The sequence below is a fragment of the Mastigoproctus giganteus genome, chromosome 9, assembly GCF_048544385.1.
Source record: "Mastigoproctus giganteus isolate SK-2022 chromosome 9, ASM4854438v1, whole genome shotgun sequence".
NCBI lineage: Eukaryota > Metazoa > Arthropoda > Arachnida > Uropygi > Thelyphonidae > Mastigoproctus > Mastigoproctus giganteus.
In genome coordinates this window covers 88,538,696-88,560,025 of record NC_143583.1, presented here as the reverse complement: position 1 = coordinate 88,560,025, position 21,330 = coordinate 88,538,696, and the positions used below count along the sequence as shown (strand labels likewise).

The 21,330-nt window shown below is 36.4% G+C and overlaps 1 protein-coding gene across 1 annotated transcript in view; it reads left to right on the top strand.

Annotated features, from left to right (window-relative positions):
- LOC150080530 (thrombospondin type-1 domain-containing protein 7A-like) overlaps positions 1–21,330 on the top strand; it is a 1,074,234-nt gene that overhangs the window by 1,037,475 nt on the left and 15,429 nt on the right. The window contains exon 27 of the mRNA XM_090380722.1: positions 3,042–3,187. Within this exon, the coding sequence (XP_090236848.1) occupies positions 3,042–3,187 (146 nt within the window). The remainder of the gene's footprint in view (positions 1–3,041; positions 3,188–21,330) is intronic.

Genomic DNA, 21,330 nt, shown 5'->3' with positions numbered 1-21,330 from the left:
ACCAAATGGCGGTTTTTAATTTAATGACGGGTTTAAATTGAATTCGAGCGCCAAGGAAAATACGTTCCTTCGCGCTGGTATTTTCCTTCATCGTTGGTTGAGAGCGCTATTGTGAATGCCGCGGTGTGGCTTGTGAGAAATTTTTTAATCATCACTTTAATTAATTTCCGCGTTTTAATTTAATGACAGGCTACTCCGCTAAAGATGCACGTATTCCTACAGGAAGTGCGGATTTTATCTCTCCTGTTTTAATATTTTGCTAAATTAGTTTTGAGTTCAAGCGACCTTTGTCTAAGGTCGGTGTGCCTTGTTCAAGTTTTCACTTGAACTCTAGTTTGGTATAGCCAGTTTTTCTTTATTTTGGTGATTGACTGACTTATGCTACAGTTCACTTGACGAAAATACCCTCAGAGATAAATCTATTTAATCTCAAACACATTATCTTAACATTATATCTTATTGACACTTTAAGCAGACTTGTATTTTTACTTATTTTCTCATCAACTCCCACTCTTAACAATTACTGTTTTCCTAATTGTAGGATCTTCTCCAAAAGTGCTTATTTATGATGTTATCTAAATTTAGTTATTATATATAAATTTGTATAAAATCGAATCACAGAAATCGATTGGTGCTGTTTTAAAGAAAATTGAATACTGTATTCCCTGATGATGGCTTAATTTTAAAATAGTATTTGTTTGTCTATATTTTTACGGCGTTTATTGCAATACTTGTTAAAATTTCATTAAAAATTTAAATTAGTGTAAAGTGCATTTCTCTTCGTTTATTCATCATTTCTCTTCATCTTTTCATCAAAATCCATGAGATATATCATATTTCGGTAGTCAAAAAAAATCAAAAGCTTAAGATGTGTTGTCCAATGTTACTTGTTAAGTTTGGAAATACTCCTAGCAGAAGGTGAATATTAAATAGTTGACAAAAGAATATTGCGCAATAACTGGAGTTGCCATCTAATAAATGTTGGATGTTTTCTATAAAACTTTTTCATATTACTATCACAAAAATTAAATAACGTTATTAGCTACGTATATAATTTGCTCCTAAGATAATGATTTATCCTCGATAAATCATTATCTATTACGATAACGCATCGTTCGTGTGTAACTGGCTTTAATCCGACATAACAACGTCGCTCCACATAAATAATGTGCCAAATAAAATGGTGTTGCAATAGTTTATTTCTGGATGGGCACCATATTAAATTTTCTGGCCAAACAATTTCAGTTTAATAGAATAAATTACGAGTTTATGGAAGAGTGTTTTTTATGTAAAATAAAACCCCAAGCGATAAACACACTCCATACACGATTGGATAAATGATATTTATTTTTTAAAATATACACCGACTATAAATTTTCCAATTTTATTTTTACTCTTTATAATTTACATAATAGTGTGACATTACTTTTATATAATTAAATTGTTACGACTGCTTATTTTTAAATAATTAAATTTTCGATTTTTTTTGTATTTTGCCTGTTTTTTTTTTTTTTTTTTTTTTTGTTTGTTTTGTTTTATAACAACAAATGTAATAAAGAAGAGTGGCTGCAAAATATGTATAAAAATAGCCGTGGAAAGACAAGCAACCTTTAGGCATCCTCCGTAGATTTGATGACATTTTTGCCTACATGATGGGAGATAATTTAGAACCTTCATTTTAACACGTATTTACTAAATAATTGGCAAAAACAAATTAAAACGCAAAACTGTACCCCAACGTCTTCTGGTTCTAGGAACATCATCACAATAATACGAAGCCATATATCCATTTCTGAATCCTGCTCTTTGTGTTTCTCTGAGTCAACAAATTTGAATTTTTCTCCACCAAAATTTGGCCAGATAAAATTGAAAGTGTTTCAGTAGTTCATTTCTTGAGGGGACAATGCCCTATCATTAAAATTTCTTACTGAACAATTTTAACTGCTACTTATAGGGACATTGACTTGGAAATAACTTTTCAGTTGTTTTCAGGTCAATGAAAATTTCAGTTAAATTTGACCAATTCCAGCGGAATTGGTTAATTTTACGAAGTCCTGCAAGCTTTCAGATCGCATTAAATTTCTTTGAACGAGGAGACTAAAATTTTAATTCGAGCGCAATAGCTTGTGCCCCATTATTTTTCTTGCAAAGTGGACTAAATCCATTTAATCAAAGGGAACTGTCTCCAATGAGCAGTTGTGCCAGAAGGCTGGGTTTTGTTACAGAGTGATCTCAGCAGAAGCACAACTTCGATGTTTGAACTCGCCGTAAAAATTTTAAATAGAATAATTTAGGCACATTCATCGGTTGAGCCTACCCTTTGGAAAGTAAGTTTCTCCTCATGGTAGGGTATTTACTATATGATTATTACTCCAGTGGATCCGAGGGTAAATCTTTTGTAAGCCCTTCAAACAACAAATAAGTTTTATCAGTAAGAATCATCTCTGTAAAATCGATCAAGCCTGAATATAATAATTCATCAGTATCCGAACTTTATTTTACGATCAGATTTTTTTTTCTTTCTCTCATTTCTTGTGAGTTTTCAGAGATAAGCACTTTTGTAGAGAATGGATAAAAAATTTACGTTATTGTCTTTCACTTATGAATTGATAAAAATGATAGTTTCGTAATTCTAATACCTTTTTAGTTGTTAATTTCGTATATTATTAAATATGAATTGTATTTTTCAAAAATATTAATATGAAAAATACCTTTCATAAAGTTATAATTTATCATCTATTGTTATAATCAACGGTGACCAGTTGCTATGATAACTTTCAGTCGAGTTCCTAAATATAAAGCCATTCTTGAATCCGTATATAATTAATCAATCGAGAAAACCATAGATTCTGAAGGAATGGATTATTTTAAATATTTCTTTGTCACGTCTAACTGCCAACTGCGAAATGAAGAAACATTTCCAGTTCGTTTTAAAGACGCGATTGTTTGCTGTGTGGAACAGTGGCTGCGAATTTGTGAAAAAGCAAAACTAATTGTGCCAGTGTTGGTGTGTGTTCACGGCCTGTTGTGTCTGTATGCAGGAAGAAACCGGAGTACCAAGAGAAAAACCCCATGGCGAGTAGCCGAGAGCGTCTAACACTAAAACACACACCGAGGAACGGAAAAAGAGAGAAGACCGAAGACGAGTTGACATGGAACCAGGATACCCGGAACCTGCACATGTCTGGTAAGCACGTGGTGTCCTGTTAAACCTACTTGATATTTTCAGTTGTATTCTGCGTTCAATGTTACCTATCTAATATTCTAGAATCCCATTCATATACATTAATACAGAGCAGGGACAGTCAAACTGTACTCGTTTGTTATAGTAATATGAATATTAAATATTCATAAAACGTCGCAAAATGCATAGCGTGCCGAACTTAGCGGAGCGCTGAGCACAACTAGTGACAGGCTTACAGGGCATTAGAGGTGACAAGCCGTTCATCACTCTGTACGCGGAGCCGCTCGGGGTCACGCAGTGTGTTCATAACGAGTATAATTTATTAGTTCTATTAAATCTACCTTCATTAGATGATCTTCCGAATAAACACAGCAGCGTATTAAAGGCAGTTATGCTAAATCATGCCTTGATTACAAGTGGTAGAGCGAGCAGTGGGGCATAGTGGACCTCAATTAGTTATCTGCATTTCATCAAATCACAGTTGCAACGTTATCTTGTAGAGTGACGTAGTTTTAGAAACGTTAAGCCGTACTCAATGAAGCAAGGAGATAAGTCAAATATATATTTAAAAGTTTACATGAGATTTGCAGATTATGATTTAACTAATATCTCAATTTCTAAACATTCAGCCGTTGTATGTTTGTTAACTGAACTTGCTGGTTTGGACAAAAAATATCGTGCATTGCCATTGTGGAAACAGTTCTAATATAAAAAGCTTGCTTAAGGCATTGGCTAGCGTTGGGCTTGAATTCCAGCTACCAGATCATTAGTTTGACATATCTCAATTTACAAGTTATTGTCGATTAATATTTGCAATAAATGTAAGCGCTTTTTATTTACTATTAACAATAACAATATCTTTTATTAATGCTACTACACATTATTAAGTGCACTAATTAAGCTCAAAAAGATAAACTTTTTCACCTTAATTAATGCGCTTTCGTTTTTCACAAATGAATTTCAATAAAGGGGATATTGGTGAAAGAATAATGTTTTGAAATAAAGTATAGTTTATGTGAAAAAACGATCTTCACTTAAAACCATATTTATGTTAGTGTATTTGATCTTGTTAAGTTATTTAATGTGCAAGTAGATGTAATGAAATATCATATTCATATTACATTATTATTTTGTCTTCAGAGTCGCCCTCGATTACCTGAAAGGTCAATTTTTTTCGACGTCATTCCGCATTTCATTATGAATGACGCTACCATTACTGAAATAACTACCAGTAAAATAATGGGGTTAATTTAAGTTGTTAAGGACACGAAAATTAGCAAAATGTCGCTACCAACTGCGAAAAATTAACGCTTGTCATTACGCATAAACAAATATAATGTTAACCCTTACGGACCAATTTGCATGTTGTGCGGTCCGGAAAAAACTTAGAATCTCTGACAGAGGGCACTCTATTCCTTCTGCACGAGATTGCCTAACTACACCCTGATTGAAGAGGCCTGTAAGATTTTCTCCTGTCTTCGACGGGACCCCAACTTCTCCAAATGAGTGACAATGAGCGAAAACGATCTACTGAATAATATCATGGTCGTCCGAGGAGATGGATGACAAAATGAAAACGCCAGTTTTCGTTACCTGTTCCCTATTACTCTTTCCTTCGTGGCTGGCACAGTTATGGAACCTTAAAGTCGTGGATTTCCGCTATGAAACTTGGATTTTTTTCATTCTGTGAAATAGGCACACCAGACTATTGATTACGCAAAGTCTGTAGACACGATATAATCGTGACTTTAGTTGTCAACGCTTATCTGAAACAGTCACTCGACTAGTTCCTCAGATTACCTATGACATTAGTAACAACTATTATAAATAGGCGTAATAACTAATTATGATGAAATTTGGATGGCCGAACTAATTGTTCTCTACAAGAGGGAAATATAAAATTTTATGAAAATCCATCTAATAGGAGTCGAGTTATTACATGCGGAAGGATGGGAAAGGCAATAGACGCTTTACGAATATATGCTAACGCCTAAAAAAAAAAAAAAAAAAAAAAAAAAGGCATGCATAAAATGTGCTTAATGTGAATATAACATTTTCGGTCGTACAGGACCTGCCAATCTCGCTTGCTTCGCAGGTGTGACGTGTACAGCATTATGATTATGGCTTGATTCAGTATGAACTTGGAAAAGCAGTGTTGTTGCTTTCTTGTATTTTTTGCTGATACTAAAAAGAATTTTCAGGTCTTGTGCAATTTTTTAAATAGGATAGTATGAAATACCGAACACTTATTCTCCCTCGCCAGGTATCGTTTGCATCTGAATTACAATGCATGTAAGAAAAAATATTAAGATGGAATTTTTTTTATCCATGCTCTCTGTTACAGGGCATCAGAAATGTGGCCGAATTAGTCTCTCTCACACACACAGTTAGTAAAAGAAATAGCGAAGCATAAAAATACAAACATGCCTTCAGAAATCCTAAAATAATCCCAGACCAACTTAGATTTGAATGTTCGCCAATTCCAGTCTTTGTCGCACGTTATATCTTGCAAAATTCTGGTCACAGTGTATTCAAAAATACCATTAAAAAAAACCTTATCACCTTGAATATAAAACTGTTTCTGTAGTCTGCTCGGTGAATATCCCCCCATCCACACACACAAGCATATATGGAAGTTTTCTCTCGGAGCGTCTGGTGCTGACTCTAATACGATGGAGATTACATAGAAGACGTGTTTGGAATTTCGAAAGTGCTATTATCAAATACAAAATCAGCATGCCAATTCAGAATGCTTTCTTTCGTTGTTCCTGTTTGTTTGCTTCGCATTTCTTTCCTTTAAATCAAATTTTCTATCGGAAACAAACACAGGCACTGAGCAAACATCCACGATTTCGTCACCGATATTTGGACCTAAAGTGTTTGAAATAAAACTTAACGGTCGAAGTTATCAAAATCATAAGGAAATCAAGAATAACATGCTTTCCTCGAGCAAGTAACGAAGGTAAACATAAGATAGCTTTCAGAAAAAAAAAAAAGTTTCCGACGGCTGATTGAACTTTACAAACAACAGGGTTGTACATCCCTCGTTACTTATTACATTAGTATAACGGTGATATTAGCTTGAATTGTTCAGCAAATTCAATATCACATATTTACTTTAGAAATGTGATTGTAGCTGGAAGATATCTTTTAATCTCTACTCAGCGAAACCCTCTCGATTATTGATTTATTCTTGCAAGGTTAGAAAATAAATCTCCGAAGAAAAATTACACGAAGTAGTAGTAATTTGGTCGGTCGCACCGAACACTTCGGAACGGTTGTTTACTTATCAGTTTTTATCTTTATATTCAAGCAGTTTATCTTTTCGGTGAATTGCCTTTTTTTTTTTTTTTTTTTTTTCTTTTTGTATTTAGTTTTTGGTTATCATAAGTTAAGGTCGTGTTTATTTTGGTCCACTTTCAAAACTATTAAATAGCATCGATGTGAAAAATATTGTGTAAACGGAAGAAGCTTAATGTTAAAAAAATATTTAGAAAGGGTTTTTACAGTTTCTTTTATACCAAATAACAAAATAGAACAACGATGTTAACAGGTTTACAAACCCTAATCTGTGATGAAAATAGAAAGCCAGATCGTTTTCAGAAACATTTATACTTCAAACTTAGTCATACTTTAAATTTAACTCCCTATTTATTTAACATAAGACTTTAGAGAGTGAAACTAAAGTTTCTCCATAAAATACTCTATAGCACTGTTTTAAATACTACCTGTTTTGTTCATATCCTCTGCAAGAAATACCAGGTCTTCTAAAACGTTTACTGTGCCCCTTCAAATATGGCCGATATACGAGGGGGAAAGGAGGGTCGAAAAGTTCATGGCCTTAGTATTAAAGGGGAGTGGTGTAGTGTAAAATTTCTGTACTTAATGTATAACACTTCAAATTGTAACCCACCAAGTTTCATGCAGTTTCGATAACATTTTTTATTATTTAGAGGTCCTGAAGTCAACAAAGTTGTGTGAATGAGGAAAGATGGACAAAATCAGTAGCGGTGTATTCATCCAATATTGGGGGGGGAAGGAGCTAATGCCATAGGCAATTCATGAGGATATTGTTATAATATTAGTGGAGGATATCCTTCTCTATTCCATGGTTAAGAAATGAGCAGCAGAATTTAAACAAGGGAGGTAGAGCCTGGAAGATGATTCACCTATGGAAGACCTACAACGTACATCACCACAGAAGTTGTTGTAGGAGTGATCGACGAGTGACATTTCGGTACATTGCAGTTTTGGGCATCTCATCTGAACGTGTGTACCACATAATAACAGCTTCTTGCTGTGAAAATGGTCTCAGCACGATGGATCCCAAAGTTGTTGGTAGCAGATCAAAAACGCACAGGAGTTGTCAAGTCATTTGCATCATCTTCAAGCAAATCCAGGAAATTTCCTTGCAAGGTTTGTGACTATGAATGAGACATGGATTCATAACTTTCAGCCAGAGACAAAGGAGTATTCCAAACAGTGGAAACACAGCTCTTCTTCCCCTCCAATGAAATCCATGTCGATTCCTTCTGCTAGCGAGGAAATGGCATCGATTTTTTTGGAGTGTTGCTAGTGGATTATCTTCAGAAAGGCCACATAATCACAAAGGCATATTACGCAGACCTTGTCAGGTGTTTCCTTAAAAACATCGAGTACAAACACCGAGGAAAACTCAGAAAAAGAGTATAGTTCCACAAGGAAAACGTGCCTGCTTACAAGTCTGTCATTTCGATGGCTGCACTGCATGAGTGTGGCTTTGAAATCTTGGACCATCCTCCATACATATTCATCAGATTCAGCAGCATTGGACTTTCACTTATTTCCTAATTTGAAAAGAAAAAAAAATACCTGCCTGGCAGGCATCTGTTTTCCCAACGACATTGAATGCATTTCAGGAGGCCCTTTCTTCGCAGTTGGAATCAATGCAAACGCATTGCAGCGTCGATGGAAAAAGTGTATAGACTCCAAAGGGAAATATGTTGAGAAGTAACATGTTACTAGACTCCTCAAATAAACCCTTATACTCGCGCCACGAACTTTTCAAACACCACTCCCCTCCCCTCCTCGTAGTTTGATTAATGTGCTCTTATCAGAAGAGAAATTTCAGTGATTTGGACATCGATCCCTTTATTGACTTCTTATCAAATAATCATCAAACGTTTTATTGGTTTAATTAATTACTAAATAATAAAGATATTGTTTTTGTAATTAATAATTGTTTAATAATAAGTTGATGTCATTTCTCAATGCATTAATTTTAGCATTGCATATTATTGTGAAATAATTTGTAAAACATATTACTTTGATGTTTATTTCGTTGCTATTTTTTGCATACCCATGCATATTTTGGGGTAAATACATTTGTACAGTTAATCATTATGAGTTACGATAACATCACATGAAAAATTTTCGATTGCAACATATAAATCAAACAGATCTTGAAACTCTCCGAATATTCTGCTTTGAGGCATAGGAAAGCGGATTCATTTCCCATTTCTGTGTTACTTGTAAGGATATTCACATAATTGGTTCCTAAATAAAAGATCAAACACTTTTGAGAACACACATCTAATACATTTACTAGTACTAGAAAACGCTCATCAACAGAAACAAAATATAAAAAAACATGTATTATAATACTGTAAGTTTTAACGTATTATAATATAATTATGTATATGAAATAAGTCAATATGATAAACTATAATTGGTGTATATTATGATTATTTATATTAGACTTTGTTCTTTTCTCTGATTCTGGAAAGTTTGGGTTTAGTATATGAGAAAAAATGCCACATAACAAAACTTGAACACAAACACTTACCATTTCAGGAGTAATGGTGTATACAGGATGATTCCTCAGATATTTTCATTGCTTTTATGTATATTTTTTGATTTTCTGAAATTCATTTTTCGCAAGGTCAGTGATATATTGATATTGAGATTTTTCTTGTTAGGCTATAAATTCTCTAAAATCCGCTCTTTTGCCTTGATTCCTTGTATTCCAAGGAACACAACTTGGCATTGGTGACAAACAAACCTCAGCTTATAACGAAAGCTGCTACGTGTCACTTATGTATGTCACCTTCGAAGCAACATATTGATACAGTTCGGTAAGTGGAAACCTTCTTTGTTGTCAGCCGCCCATCTCTGGTTAGCCAAAGGCTTTCCGTATCCTCCACTGTCGCAGTGCATGTTTCAACACGGTAATTAGCTGTCATAGGCCTTTCCACCAAAATTGCATCTCCAGCCATGCTTACCTCTACGAAAATCTATGGGGCTTAGCGTGGAAACACAACTGAGTGTCACTAAAAGAGACATGTACGCTATGCTGTGTGAATGGTTGAAGGTGGAAAAAAAGTTGGACCGTCAAGGCCGCAGGCACACAATGGTAACAGCATGCTTTAAAGAGAGGTTAGCAATGTCGGGAAAAAGAGAAACTTCATTTTCAGAGTAAGGCCTTTGGTATGCCGTGGCACGTCAAGGTCTCCTGTTAGCGTGCCTCTCTGATTAGCTAAAGTGTGTATCCCATAATGCAGCAGTCCATCTTCGCACTGAATTTCGGCGATTGTACTTTTCCGTAATACAGTGCTGCCCAAGACTGTGCAATGGTAATGTTTTTTTTTTTGTTTTGTTTTTTGTCATAAAGACCTAACTAGAATGTCACTTATAAATAATTTAAAAGAAGTTCGAGGGTGAGGGAACCTTTGGCCCCCTTGTACATGGCCCTTGTTCTGTTATGCCGTACACCGACGTAACGCAGTTTAAACGACCTTACTAAACATTCTCTGAGAGAGAAGCACCCTGAAAGTTGCCATATTATCTACCATGTTGTCTCACGTAGTTGGAAAGGGTCCAGCAATTGTTCAAAGCTTACTGTCTTGAAATCGGAGATGAAGGCATGGGATATTTATTTATTGTTTTATATATATATATATATTTTTTTTTTTTTTTTAAAGTCCCCAGACATCCTGTCTTTGAACATCCGTGAAGACATTATCCTTTCCCGGGTTATATGCGAGATTGTATTCTCACTTTCCCTTCCCCACCTATTGTCCCACGGCGGTTTTGTTGCTTGGTTCACTGTTCTGGAAAAGGCAACACGTTAACTGCCTTTTCTTCAATTTCGAGAGCAAGTACGAACTGGTTATTCATCGTATTTAATTCAGTTATTAATTTATATTCAAGCATAATTGAACTATTTAGGTCTTGTGCATTGGCTACCCTTCTTATTATTTTCTTATACAAGGGATCCTGCTAATGGAAGGAATTTGCATTACTGCATTGGAACCAGAGTATGATCTCCCACTTTCGGGATTGAGTTTCTTCTGACCCGTTGAGCTGAGGCACGATTACCTAAACTTTATTTGCTAGTTGTATTCATCATAACTAACCAACTTCCATTTCCGGTGACCAATTTTCTTTAAAAAGGTTACCCTTTTGATTAACGTTGTTGTTGTTATTTGGTTTTTAGGAGCATTAGCAACTAAGGCATATTGCTCCGGGGGTATGCGGTGGTCATTCCCTGACCTTTCCGCATCTTCCGTATTTGGTGGTCACGGGCTCGAACCCCGGTCCAATCAAGAAGTGTGTTACGCACTACTGCTCCTGTCCACCTAGCTATGGAGGCGCCTGATTAACGTGATGTCTTGCGAGTATAAAGTGACAGAATGAATCAGTTAATTGTAGCTAGCCTCACTTGAACTTGTTATAGCTCACCGGTCTGCAAAATTTAAGGACCAGTCATGTTTTCACCTGTAGCTTCTCATAGGAGTGGCCTGGATATGAGAGAAGCATACCAAAGGAACCTCGTTGAGGTACAGAAATGATGAAGAATACAACACCGACACAACAACGGAAACAAAACGGTATAGAGGGACTTTATTCAAAAATCGCAACATAGCACTGGCTGCCATGATACAGATACATCACTGCCAAAAAATTAAACAAAGGGAAGAGGTGGTCCTCAGTAGGAGATATGGCTATCCCTAATGTCCATGCAGGCTTTGCACCACCTGTCCATACTTAGAACAATGTTGTTGATTGATAAGTTCTTGCGGTAACATCGCCCATTACTCTGTCAACGCCATCTTCAGCTGGTGAACATTTATTTTCTGGTGGGTGTGGATGTGCTGCTAGGCATCTCCCCAGAGCGCCCCATATGTGTTCGATGGGATTTAGATCGGTAGAAGGGGCAGGTCAAACCATACGAACAATATCCTCACTTTCCAAAAGCATATCAACAGCTGCAGTACGATGGGGTGTGGCGTTATCATCCATAAACACGAACTCGCGGCCAATGGCACCTCGGAACAGAGCAAACGGGGTAGGATTACCTCAGTACAGTAGCGTGCACCGGTTACAGTACCGCCTTCCAGTATCTGGAGTTGTGTACGTGCATCCAAGATAACGCCTCCCCAGACGAGAACACCTCGACCGCCATATCGATTCCTTTCAGTGATGTTTGCGGGGTGAAGGCCTCCGTAGCCGAGTGGGCAGGAGCGGGAGTGCAGTAGCACACGCTCTTTGAGTAGACCGGGGTTCAAGCCCCTGACTGCTGAATACGGTCGATCTGCCAACCCGCACTGGACCAGCGTGGCAGATTATGGTCCATTTCCCTCAGCATGAATTGTTGAGGAGGCTTCCACCCTGCAGTGGGTTGATAATGGCTGCACTTTACTTTTTTTACTTTTACCGTGTGCCAGCCTCTCGCCAGATTAGCTGACGTCCAGAATCGCTGCTGAGACTGAATCTACTCTCATCAGTAAAGAGTACCTTAAATAAAGATTTTGTGGTTGTAACCTTTAGAAATAGTGTTGGTCCTTAAGTTTTGCACACCAGTATATATTATTATTTCACATGTATATCAGAATTCCAAGACCAGTTTGCGCCATCGCCGCTTTATCAGTAAAGATTTCTTTAAAATATGGACAGTGAGCTTTCGGTTTGCTTTCATTTGAATGAAACTATCATTGTCCCCCCATTGAAATTATTCCCTTTACGCGCTAACAACGGTCTTTTGAGGATATAATATCCGATGAAATCAGGTCAAGAGGAGTTGTGAGACATGTGTATCTATCTAGAGGACAAGAATTCCAGAGATGTATTTCACGTGAAAATCTTTCAACAAGATATGTTTGTGTTGATTATCTTACATGATATGTAGGTTGAAGTGCCACGAAAGCTTACAATGTAACAAAAAAATAAAATATTAAATGATATATTTTTATGTTGCTATAATACACAAAAGTTTGTGCAGACAACTTTCCTAAAAACATAACTTTATTTATTTTGAACTTGTTGATTAGCTTTATCGTTGATTGAATTGTTTGTTATTTTACCAAAACGAACTTGAAAATGCTAGGGTTTGCCGCTATCAGAGTGGTAAAAGTCGGAAATAAAAATGAAAAGTGTTGATATTTCAAGTGCATTTACCAACACAAATTGGTAAATCCTTGGATTTAATGGATTTCGTACTTTTACCACAAACAAACGAGCATTCTCATTAAAATGTAAAAAAAATTACTGAAAACCTTTTTACGCAATTTTTTTTAATTTTCTTATTAATTTTAAGAATTAAAGAATATTATTCTTTGTAAACAAAATTCAGATCTCTTTTAGAGATTGGTTGTAAAAATATTGAAAACTGTTTTATAAAATAATCTTGATCTCCTGTTTTAAAAAACTAGGATAAAAAATAAGTAATTTGTTCTCGTCAACTTAGGATTAAACAGTTTACTTCCCCTTAAGTGACACAGAGGTCAACTAAAATTAATTTTATGGAATAAAGCAGATGGATGAATCAATTCTATAATTTGTTAAATAACATCCTAAGGTTTAAAGCCTTAAACACCTCAATTAGATCTCTAGTTTCTATTACCTTTCGCCGTAACCTAGTTTTCCAGTACTGAAATTTTCAGAACTGAAGTCTTTCATGGTAGGATACCCCATTGAGTCCTTAACTTATCTTATTGCTCTCCTCTGAATCCATTCCAACAGTTCCTTGCTTGTTCCCTGCTTGCAGAATTCCTGTTCATCATTGACAGAACACCACTAGCTATCCTAGCAGCCTCTCTGCACTGCTCAGAAAATTCATATCAGACATTTCATTTACCCCTAGGTCTCTTTCTTTTGTCATCACTTTGAGCATGGTACCATCCAATTATTATTTTATTCTCGTATCACTGCTGCCCATATGCAGTACTTAACTTTTATCAATGTTCAACTTTAATCCACTTCTCAACCTACTGCCTAATTTTTCTTATTGAATTAGTCTGCCTTGGCTCCTGTCATTTACCTACCTGGCAACTTTTGTGTCATCTGTTGAAAGCGAAGAGGGTTAAACCTGGAACACCACCATTCATATCTTTAACTTCCAAAAACTGTATTGGATTTAAAACATAAAAATATAATAGCATTAATTTGTATTTTTGTAAGACTGCGCGAGGATTCCAATAATGGATTTTTTATTTTGTAAATATGCAATATGAAGGTTTACCTTTTAAAAATCCCTAAAAATACGCTTTAATAAACCCAGTTTCTTTCAGTGACTTTGGTTATGTTTTATATAGGGAGTGAAATTTACCATAAGAGTTAAATGACAATGAGGTTGAATATTTGGCAAATTCTGGTGGCTATTTGATTATTTAAGCTATACCCATAATTAAATGGATTTCCTTTATAACAATTAAAAATTGAAATAACATAACTTTTATTTGGATTTAATTTTAAACTGTTTATTCATATGGCTCGCTGTGACTTTGATTGTCCTAACCAAGCAATTACAATCACATAGGGAGCAAATGGAGATATATATTTGTAAATCGTCAGCATAAGTAAGAAGTGAACACCTCTTTCAGGACGAAAAACCCCTAGAGGCATCTCTCCTACGTGAAACCGAACTCTTTCTGTTAATCGGTAGGTTTTTCATCCATTTGAGAGCCAGTGTCTCCTCTGCAAACTCGGAACGTTTTCACACCTTTGCTTGTCTCTCGAAAAGTTCTTGGGTATGAACGATATGAATGCACGTATCATCATTTAAAAGTTTTCTATCTGTCCTCTTCCTACCGGATTTTGGTCAGGCAGGGAGGTGGGTTTAATCATTGCTCCTGCCCTGCTTTCGAATGATAGAAGAAAGAGCCCCATCACACGAGAAAATGTCCTCCACTCTTTTCCACATTATGAGCACCTGGATTTCATTTTAAACTGTTTATGCCTCACAGCTTGCTGTGGCCTTGATTGTCCTATCCAAGCAAGTACAATCACTTATGGAGTAAATAGGTTTGTGTATTTTTGTGTATATTTAAGATATATTGAATGACGACCAAAATTGGGTTTCGTACGCATAACTTTTCGCCGTTTGTTTTATATTCGCAGAATGTTTCACGTGCTCATACCAAATACCTGAGTTTGAAAAGGATCACATCGAAGGCTTTCAGCTAACCCCTGTTAATTGCAAATTGGTGCTTGGTATATCCTATCAGAATCTTGAATAATTATGAACGAATTTCTTCAATTTTTCAAGAAATACTTAAGAAATGGGAAACTATTAATGTTGTCAGAGAAAGAATGGAAAGAAAATTTTTAAATTTATGTTAATTTTATTACGTATACGAAAGAAAATCATTTTTTAATTTCTTTTTTATTATTTTTATCATTTTCTAAATAGTTTGAAATACTTTCAATAAATACTTACTATTTGCCGTATTTAATTAGGGTTGATGTTAAAATTATTTTCTTCAAGCCTATAGTTATGCAAAGCTGCAAATAAAAATGAAAATTATGTTATACCAACCCATTATACTTTACTTAATGTTACATTAATGCCCATAATACAAATTACAGTATATTTGATTAAGGAAAACTGTTGCAATGTTAATATCTCTTCAGCGTGCTGTATAGGGTAATATAGACATACCTTTATCTTATGATATGGATCAAAATACTGCTTGCACACATCCCAAGAAGTCTTGTCTTTTACCGCAGCAGCTGATGTTGGCAAGATTTTCTGAGGGTGTCAATGTTTCAAATGAGGAAATTTAGAGCTTGGTAAACAATCCTAAATAACTTCAAGGGGTAAGAATAAAGGTAAACTTCAGCCTTTATCCACCCACTGCAGGATGGAAGCCTCCTCAACGATTCATGTTGAGCAAAATGGACCATAATCTGCCACGCTATCCAGTGCGTTGGCAGATCGACCATATTTAGCAGTCAGGGGCTTGAACCCCGGTCTACTCAAAGAGCGTGTGCCACTGCACTCCCGCTCCTGACCACTCGGCTACGGAGGCCTGTAGAAGAATACTTAGTCTTAACTGTGTCTACAGTAATGTCGGGAGTGTTATCAAAAAAAATGAACGAATTTGAACTCCCGGTTAGGACAACTAATATTGACATAAAAGGGCTGACAGAAACGTGTTGCCATCCAGAAATTGGGGATTGATTACGAATTCCATTATGGTATGTATAATGTATTTATGGAAGATAGAAGGGATAGTGAGATCATACTTCTTTTCAAAAGCAGCCTGAGCGCGAAAAGAGCTTTTGCTGTCTCAGAAGTTACTTCTGCTAGCATAGAATCTGCGTGGTGTGAGTTAGTTGAAAGCAAAGGTATATAGTGAGAGTAATCTACAGACCAGAAGATTTTGAAGCGTACGACAAGAGTATCTACACGGAGATGTAATGGGCCAGAAAATGTGAATGTCTTATAATGGGTGACTTCAATCTGCCCCAGATTGATTGGAATAAGGGGGAAGAAACTCGCCAGGGGAAAAAAAAATTTTTGAATAAACTAGATGATTATTATTTGTACCAGCATTCCGTAGCCGAGTGGTCAGGAGCGGGAGTGCAGTAGCACACGCTCTTTGAGTAGATCGGGGTTCAAACCCCTGACTGCTGAATACGGTCGATCTGCCAACCCGCACTGGACCAGCGTGGTAGATTATGGTCCATTTCCCTCAGCATGAATTGTTGAGGAGGCTTCCATCCTGCAGTGGGTTGATAATGGCTGCACTTTACCTTTTTTTTTTTTTTTTTTTTTTTTTTAGAGAAAATACTAGGGATAAGAACGTTCTTGACCACATCATAGAGCTTAATGTACAGGAAACATTGGCAGGTAGTGATTAAAATGTAAACCCCTGGCTTTTTGGCCGTGAAGGGCATTAAAGATTATCTCTCTCTCTCTCTCTATCACGCAGTCGTCAGTTGGAAGCTGAAGAAAGATGTTGCAGTAGTTAAAGGTACGGATTTTAATTTCAGAAAAGGGTACTATGGAAGTTTAAGGCGCTTCGTGGATTTATTAATTGAGCTGATTGCAGAAAGAGAGCGAATACATTAGAATCAGTACCTTTAAAGGAATAATTACGGAAGCCATGAACGCATATACAGCATGAGAAGGATGCCAGGATGGATGAATACGGAGCTAGCCAGTCTGACAAAGCAGAAATATTTTTGATAGGATGAGAAAGTTAGAGAGAGATGAAAAGTACTGAAGCCTGCATCAGATACAAGTTGATCAGTAATAGTACCACAGATAAGGTTAGGGAGACCAGGATGAGTATGAGAAAGCACTGGCTAAGAGAACAAAGAGTTTTCCATGTATGTGAATACAAAGAAGAACAAAACGAATTGGATCGTACCCTTGTGTACTGAGGTGTGGATAAGTCTTAGACAACCCAGCTTATGTTGCCGATGGATTATAAAAGGTACTTCGAATCGGTATCAAAAAACCCTTAAAACAACATCTTAACTGCTGTTTCCTTTTTCGTTATGTAGGTTACTAATTTGCTTATTTTGTAAAAACTGTATGATTCATAACTATTTTCCACATGCACGTTAGATGATAAGAGACTCAAATGCCATTCACTTAACAATCATGTACTGTATTTAAAACAAAAAGAAACGTAGTTGAATGGATAGGCAGCTCTGCGTACCTAGTCGAATGGATAGGCAGCTCTGCGTATGCCATCCCAATAGGAATAAGCTCTCAGCAGTTGGTATACTTTGTGTAGAAATTTCAGAGTGAATGAAACTGTTCGTTGAAAGAGCTTTCCTACCTTTGTATCTGCTTTTCGGCCACATTTAAGTAGTCACGCTATAACTGGTAGTGTAATATATGAAAGGAAGCATCAGTGCACGTTCCAGAAATAAATAAAACCAGAAGTATAACGGAGGATGGAAGAAGAAAATGGCAGGAATGTCCGGCTTTTTCCGGTCATATCCATGGTTGCCTGCAACATATAATTCAGCGAAATGCAGTTCTTTTAGGTACAGGTTATTGATTCTGAAATTAAGCTTTAGAGTTCGGCCCATTTGACTTTTCTATTTTTCCCTCATGACTAGGTATACTGCTGACGATCCCAATTATAGAGAATCCGTGCCTCGTAACTTGTCACTTACTCTGACATCCCGGTTATTAGCGCGCTCCAGTTTTTTTTTTTTTTTTTTTAGGTTCCATTTTCTTAAAGCGAAAGTGAACCCTGCAATATATCACCTGCTACTTCCTGTGTAAAGATCGATATCCGTAACTTAGAACTTTACAGGGCAGCGTTAGCGTAAAGTTTGAAGTTTGCGAACAGCTACGTGTAGTAACGCAGCGTAATCATATGCACGTATTACGGTTCTCTGGACTGCCCTAATTCATAACGAATAGATATTTCCTATAATTTGTCGGTTTTGCTCTTCCAGAAAATCATTAAAAAATATATGTGATAAGATTTAGTGAAAATAAGACAGAGTTTAACCTTTTTGTCAATAACAGTCTAAAATTGTGGAGAGAGTGAAAAGGCTACTGTGAAAAGCATGACTTAAATCTTTCTGTGTAATACGAAGCATCTCATTGTATTAGATAAAACAAATGAATCAAAATGTTATTTAAAAAGTACAGTATATATATTTTTTTCTTAACTTAGAGATTTAAAAATGTTTGAAAAGGATTTGTTAAATTTGAGAATATCAAAGTACGAATATCTCAAAATTTCGAAATATACAGGGTGTTTCAAAAATGATGGTCAATAATTTAAAGGTGAAAAGTACAAACTAAAATAAGCAAAAAAGTCCCAGTTAACGTCGGGCCGCAAATGAACCGTTTTCGAGATAATGCACATTTTCTGTTAAGATCTCCCATTGATTATGGGAACACTAGTTGAGCAAAAAGCTGTGAATCCTTTGCTAAGGGTGGTTTTGTTAAACATAAGATAATACATTCGTAATTTTTGGTTTCAACACCACAATATTTTACAGATGCTACATATTACAGGATGTTACAAAAGGTGTTCAAAATGCTGTCCTTGCATCCGTACGCAGCTTTGTATTCTTCTCTGCATTGAGTTGCGAATCCTCTCAGGCATTCTTTGGTCATTTCTGATTTGCTGAAAGGCTCCAACCCGACGCTGAAATTCCTCAACTGTGTTAATGTCAGAAGTGTACACCAAGCTTTTTACATGACCCCATATACAAAAATCCATAGGATTTAAGTACTCTTCGTTGCTGTAACCGCTTTCCATGTTGACTATCCTTTGACAAGTACTAGTATGCCTACTGTTGTTTGTTATTTGGTTTTTAGGAGCATTAGCAACTAAGGCCATATTGCTCCGGGGATATGCGGTGGTCATTCCCTGACCTTTCCGCATCCTCCGTATTTGGTGGTGACGGGCTCGAACCCCGGTTTAATCAAGAAGCGTGTGCTACGCACTGCTGCTCCTTCCCACCTGGCTAAGGAGGCGCCTAGTATGCCTACTACGTCTCAGATCATTGAGAGAGGGGAAAGTGGGAGAATGAGCATAACCTAACCTAAACAAAGAAGTCAGTGGTGAATCCCAACTAGAAATATGCAATATCTCGAATACAATTCACTTAAGGACCCATGTTTACTAGGGTTTTTTTTTTTTTTTTTTTCATATTGTAGTCTGTACAGTTCACCTTTAAATTATTGACCATCACTTTTGAAACACCCTGTATATAAATAATGACATATTTTATATATTTTAGAATGGTATATTTTAAAATGAAGGAATACTAAAACAAAGTTGAATTTAATTTAACAAATTAAGGTAAATGGTTCCAATGAAATAGGAAGTGTACAGCTGACTACTACGACTTATCGCGGTTGACGCTTTCACCTCTAAGTGATGCCATTGTGCTCACCGCAGTAATTGAAAAAGGGATGGTACAGAAAAACAGTATTTTTTTTTCTTTTTTATTTATTATTTTATAAGTTTCCATTTCGCAGAAACGATGTTTAATGTTCCGAGTGGCGTCACAACGGTACGAAAATTCCACCTTCTCTATATATCCAACGAAATGTCAATGGCCCTATCTACCTTCACGTAAAACAATTCGATGCGCTCCGCAAAACTTATTATCCGCTGGTTGTAGTACCGTACTAGCTCGCCAGCCAGCTGTAAGATTGATCATGAAGCAGAAAAATCCCTGTAACGAATCCGAACTGTCAGGAAAGTCGAAGATCGTGTGATATATTGAATCTAAACATGAATTGTAGTCTTGAGAGGCATTTATTTCTCCGAAATCTCACTCAGAATAACGGAAGAAATAAATACACAGCGAAATCTCGCCTACTAAATAACTTCCTTTTAATTTGTTGCGATTCGTAATTTAATTTTCTCATACCGATTTAGAAAATATTAGGAATTTGGGAAATGGAAGAAAAAGCTGTCCGTAGCTGTACTGTTAGAAGTAATACGTGAAAATATGCAGTACACGTCTGTAATACACTTCCTTAAATCTTGCTTTGCTTGATCAATCTTATCACAGAAACGGATGATTCCACGTTAATTAACTTAGCTCCCATTACGAAAACTACTCCCCAGAGATTTGGAAGACGTGGAACAATTCAATACCTCACTGAAATTTATCCATCTATGTTAAACATTGGAGAAATGTAGTTTATCGCTGTTTACTCATCCGGCATCCTGATGTTTCAATTAAAATTGTGGTCTTAAATTTGTGAATAATAATAATTGCCACAGACCTGACAAAAGAAAATGTAGCAGCCTCGACTTTTCCATTTGTTTGCCTCATCAATTTTGGTAGTTGTAGTCATGGTTGACAGCAGTTGAGAAATCGTGTGGAACATTTAAAAAATAATTTTCCTTTCATTAACTTAGATATTCGTTTGTTTGTTTGTTTATAAATAAACCAAACACCTGAATAAATATCAACCGTTTGTGGTAGAGGATAATGAAATGCATAGCAACGTCTCAAAGGACATTGCTCATTATATAAATTATTTTTGAAATAACCAGTGTCGTAACCTACGTAATGCAGATAGTACTGATTATTTCAAAAATAATTGAATTATAACTGAATTCTCTGGTGGGGGGGACTTAAAAATTTAGACGATATTCATTTTTACTTAAAATCCTCTGTAAACTATAATATGTTAACTTTAGAATTGATTTCCCCGCAGATGATCACAATTTTTGTTTCGAAGAAACTATTGTACCTCACATTAATCAATGGGTGCTGCTCTTCGTGGACTAATGTTATTACTGGAGTCCCACAGGATTCGGTGTTGGGTCCACTGTTGTTTTGTATATTTATCAATGATATTGATGAAGGTATATCAGGCTTAATGTCGAAGTTTGCAGATGATACAAAGGTTGGCCGCGTTGTTAATGACAGCAATGGCAATGTGCTACTGCAACAGGATCTAGATAATTTGGGCAGATGGGCTAAGAAGTGGCAACTGAAGTTTAACCTTGACAAATGCAAAGTACTGCATATGGGTAGAAGTAACCCCAGAGAAACGTATCAACTGTGTGGTACTACACTCAAGGTGGCAGAAAAGAAAGACTTGGGAGTAATTGTGCAGTCAGATGTGAAGTTTTCTGAGCAATGTAGACAGGCTGCCAGGACAGGTCATGGGATTTTGCCAATGATATATAGGAATTTTGCTAGCAGGGAAAAGGAGGTGATTGTCCCTCTGTATAAGGCAATGGTCAGGCCACGCCTTGAGTACTGCGTACAGGTCTGGAGGCCTCATTCTAGGAAGGATGTAGATTTGCTTGAGCGTGTACAGAGAAGGGCAACAAGATTGGTGAGGTAAATGAAGGGATCCTCCTCCCAAGAGAGGCTTAAGTTCTGCAAATTGCAGTGGCTGGAGACTAGGCACCTGCGCGGTGATCTGATTG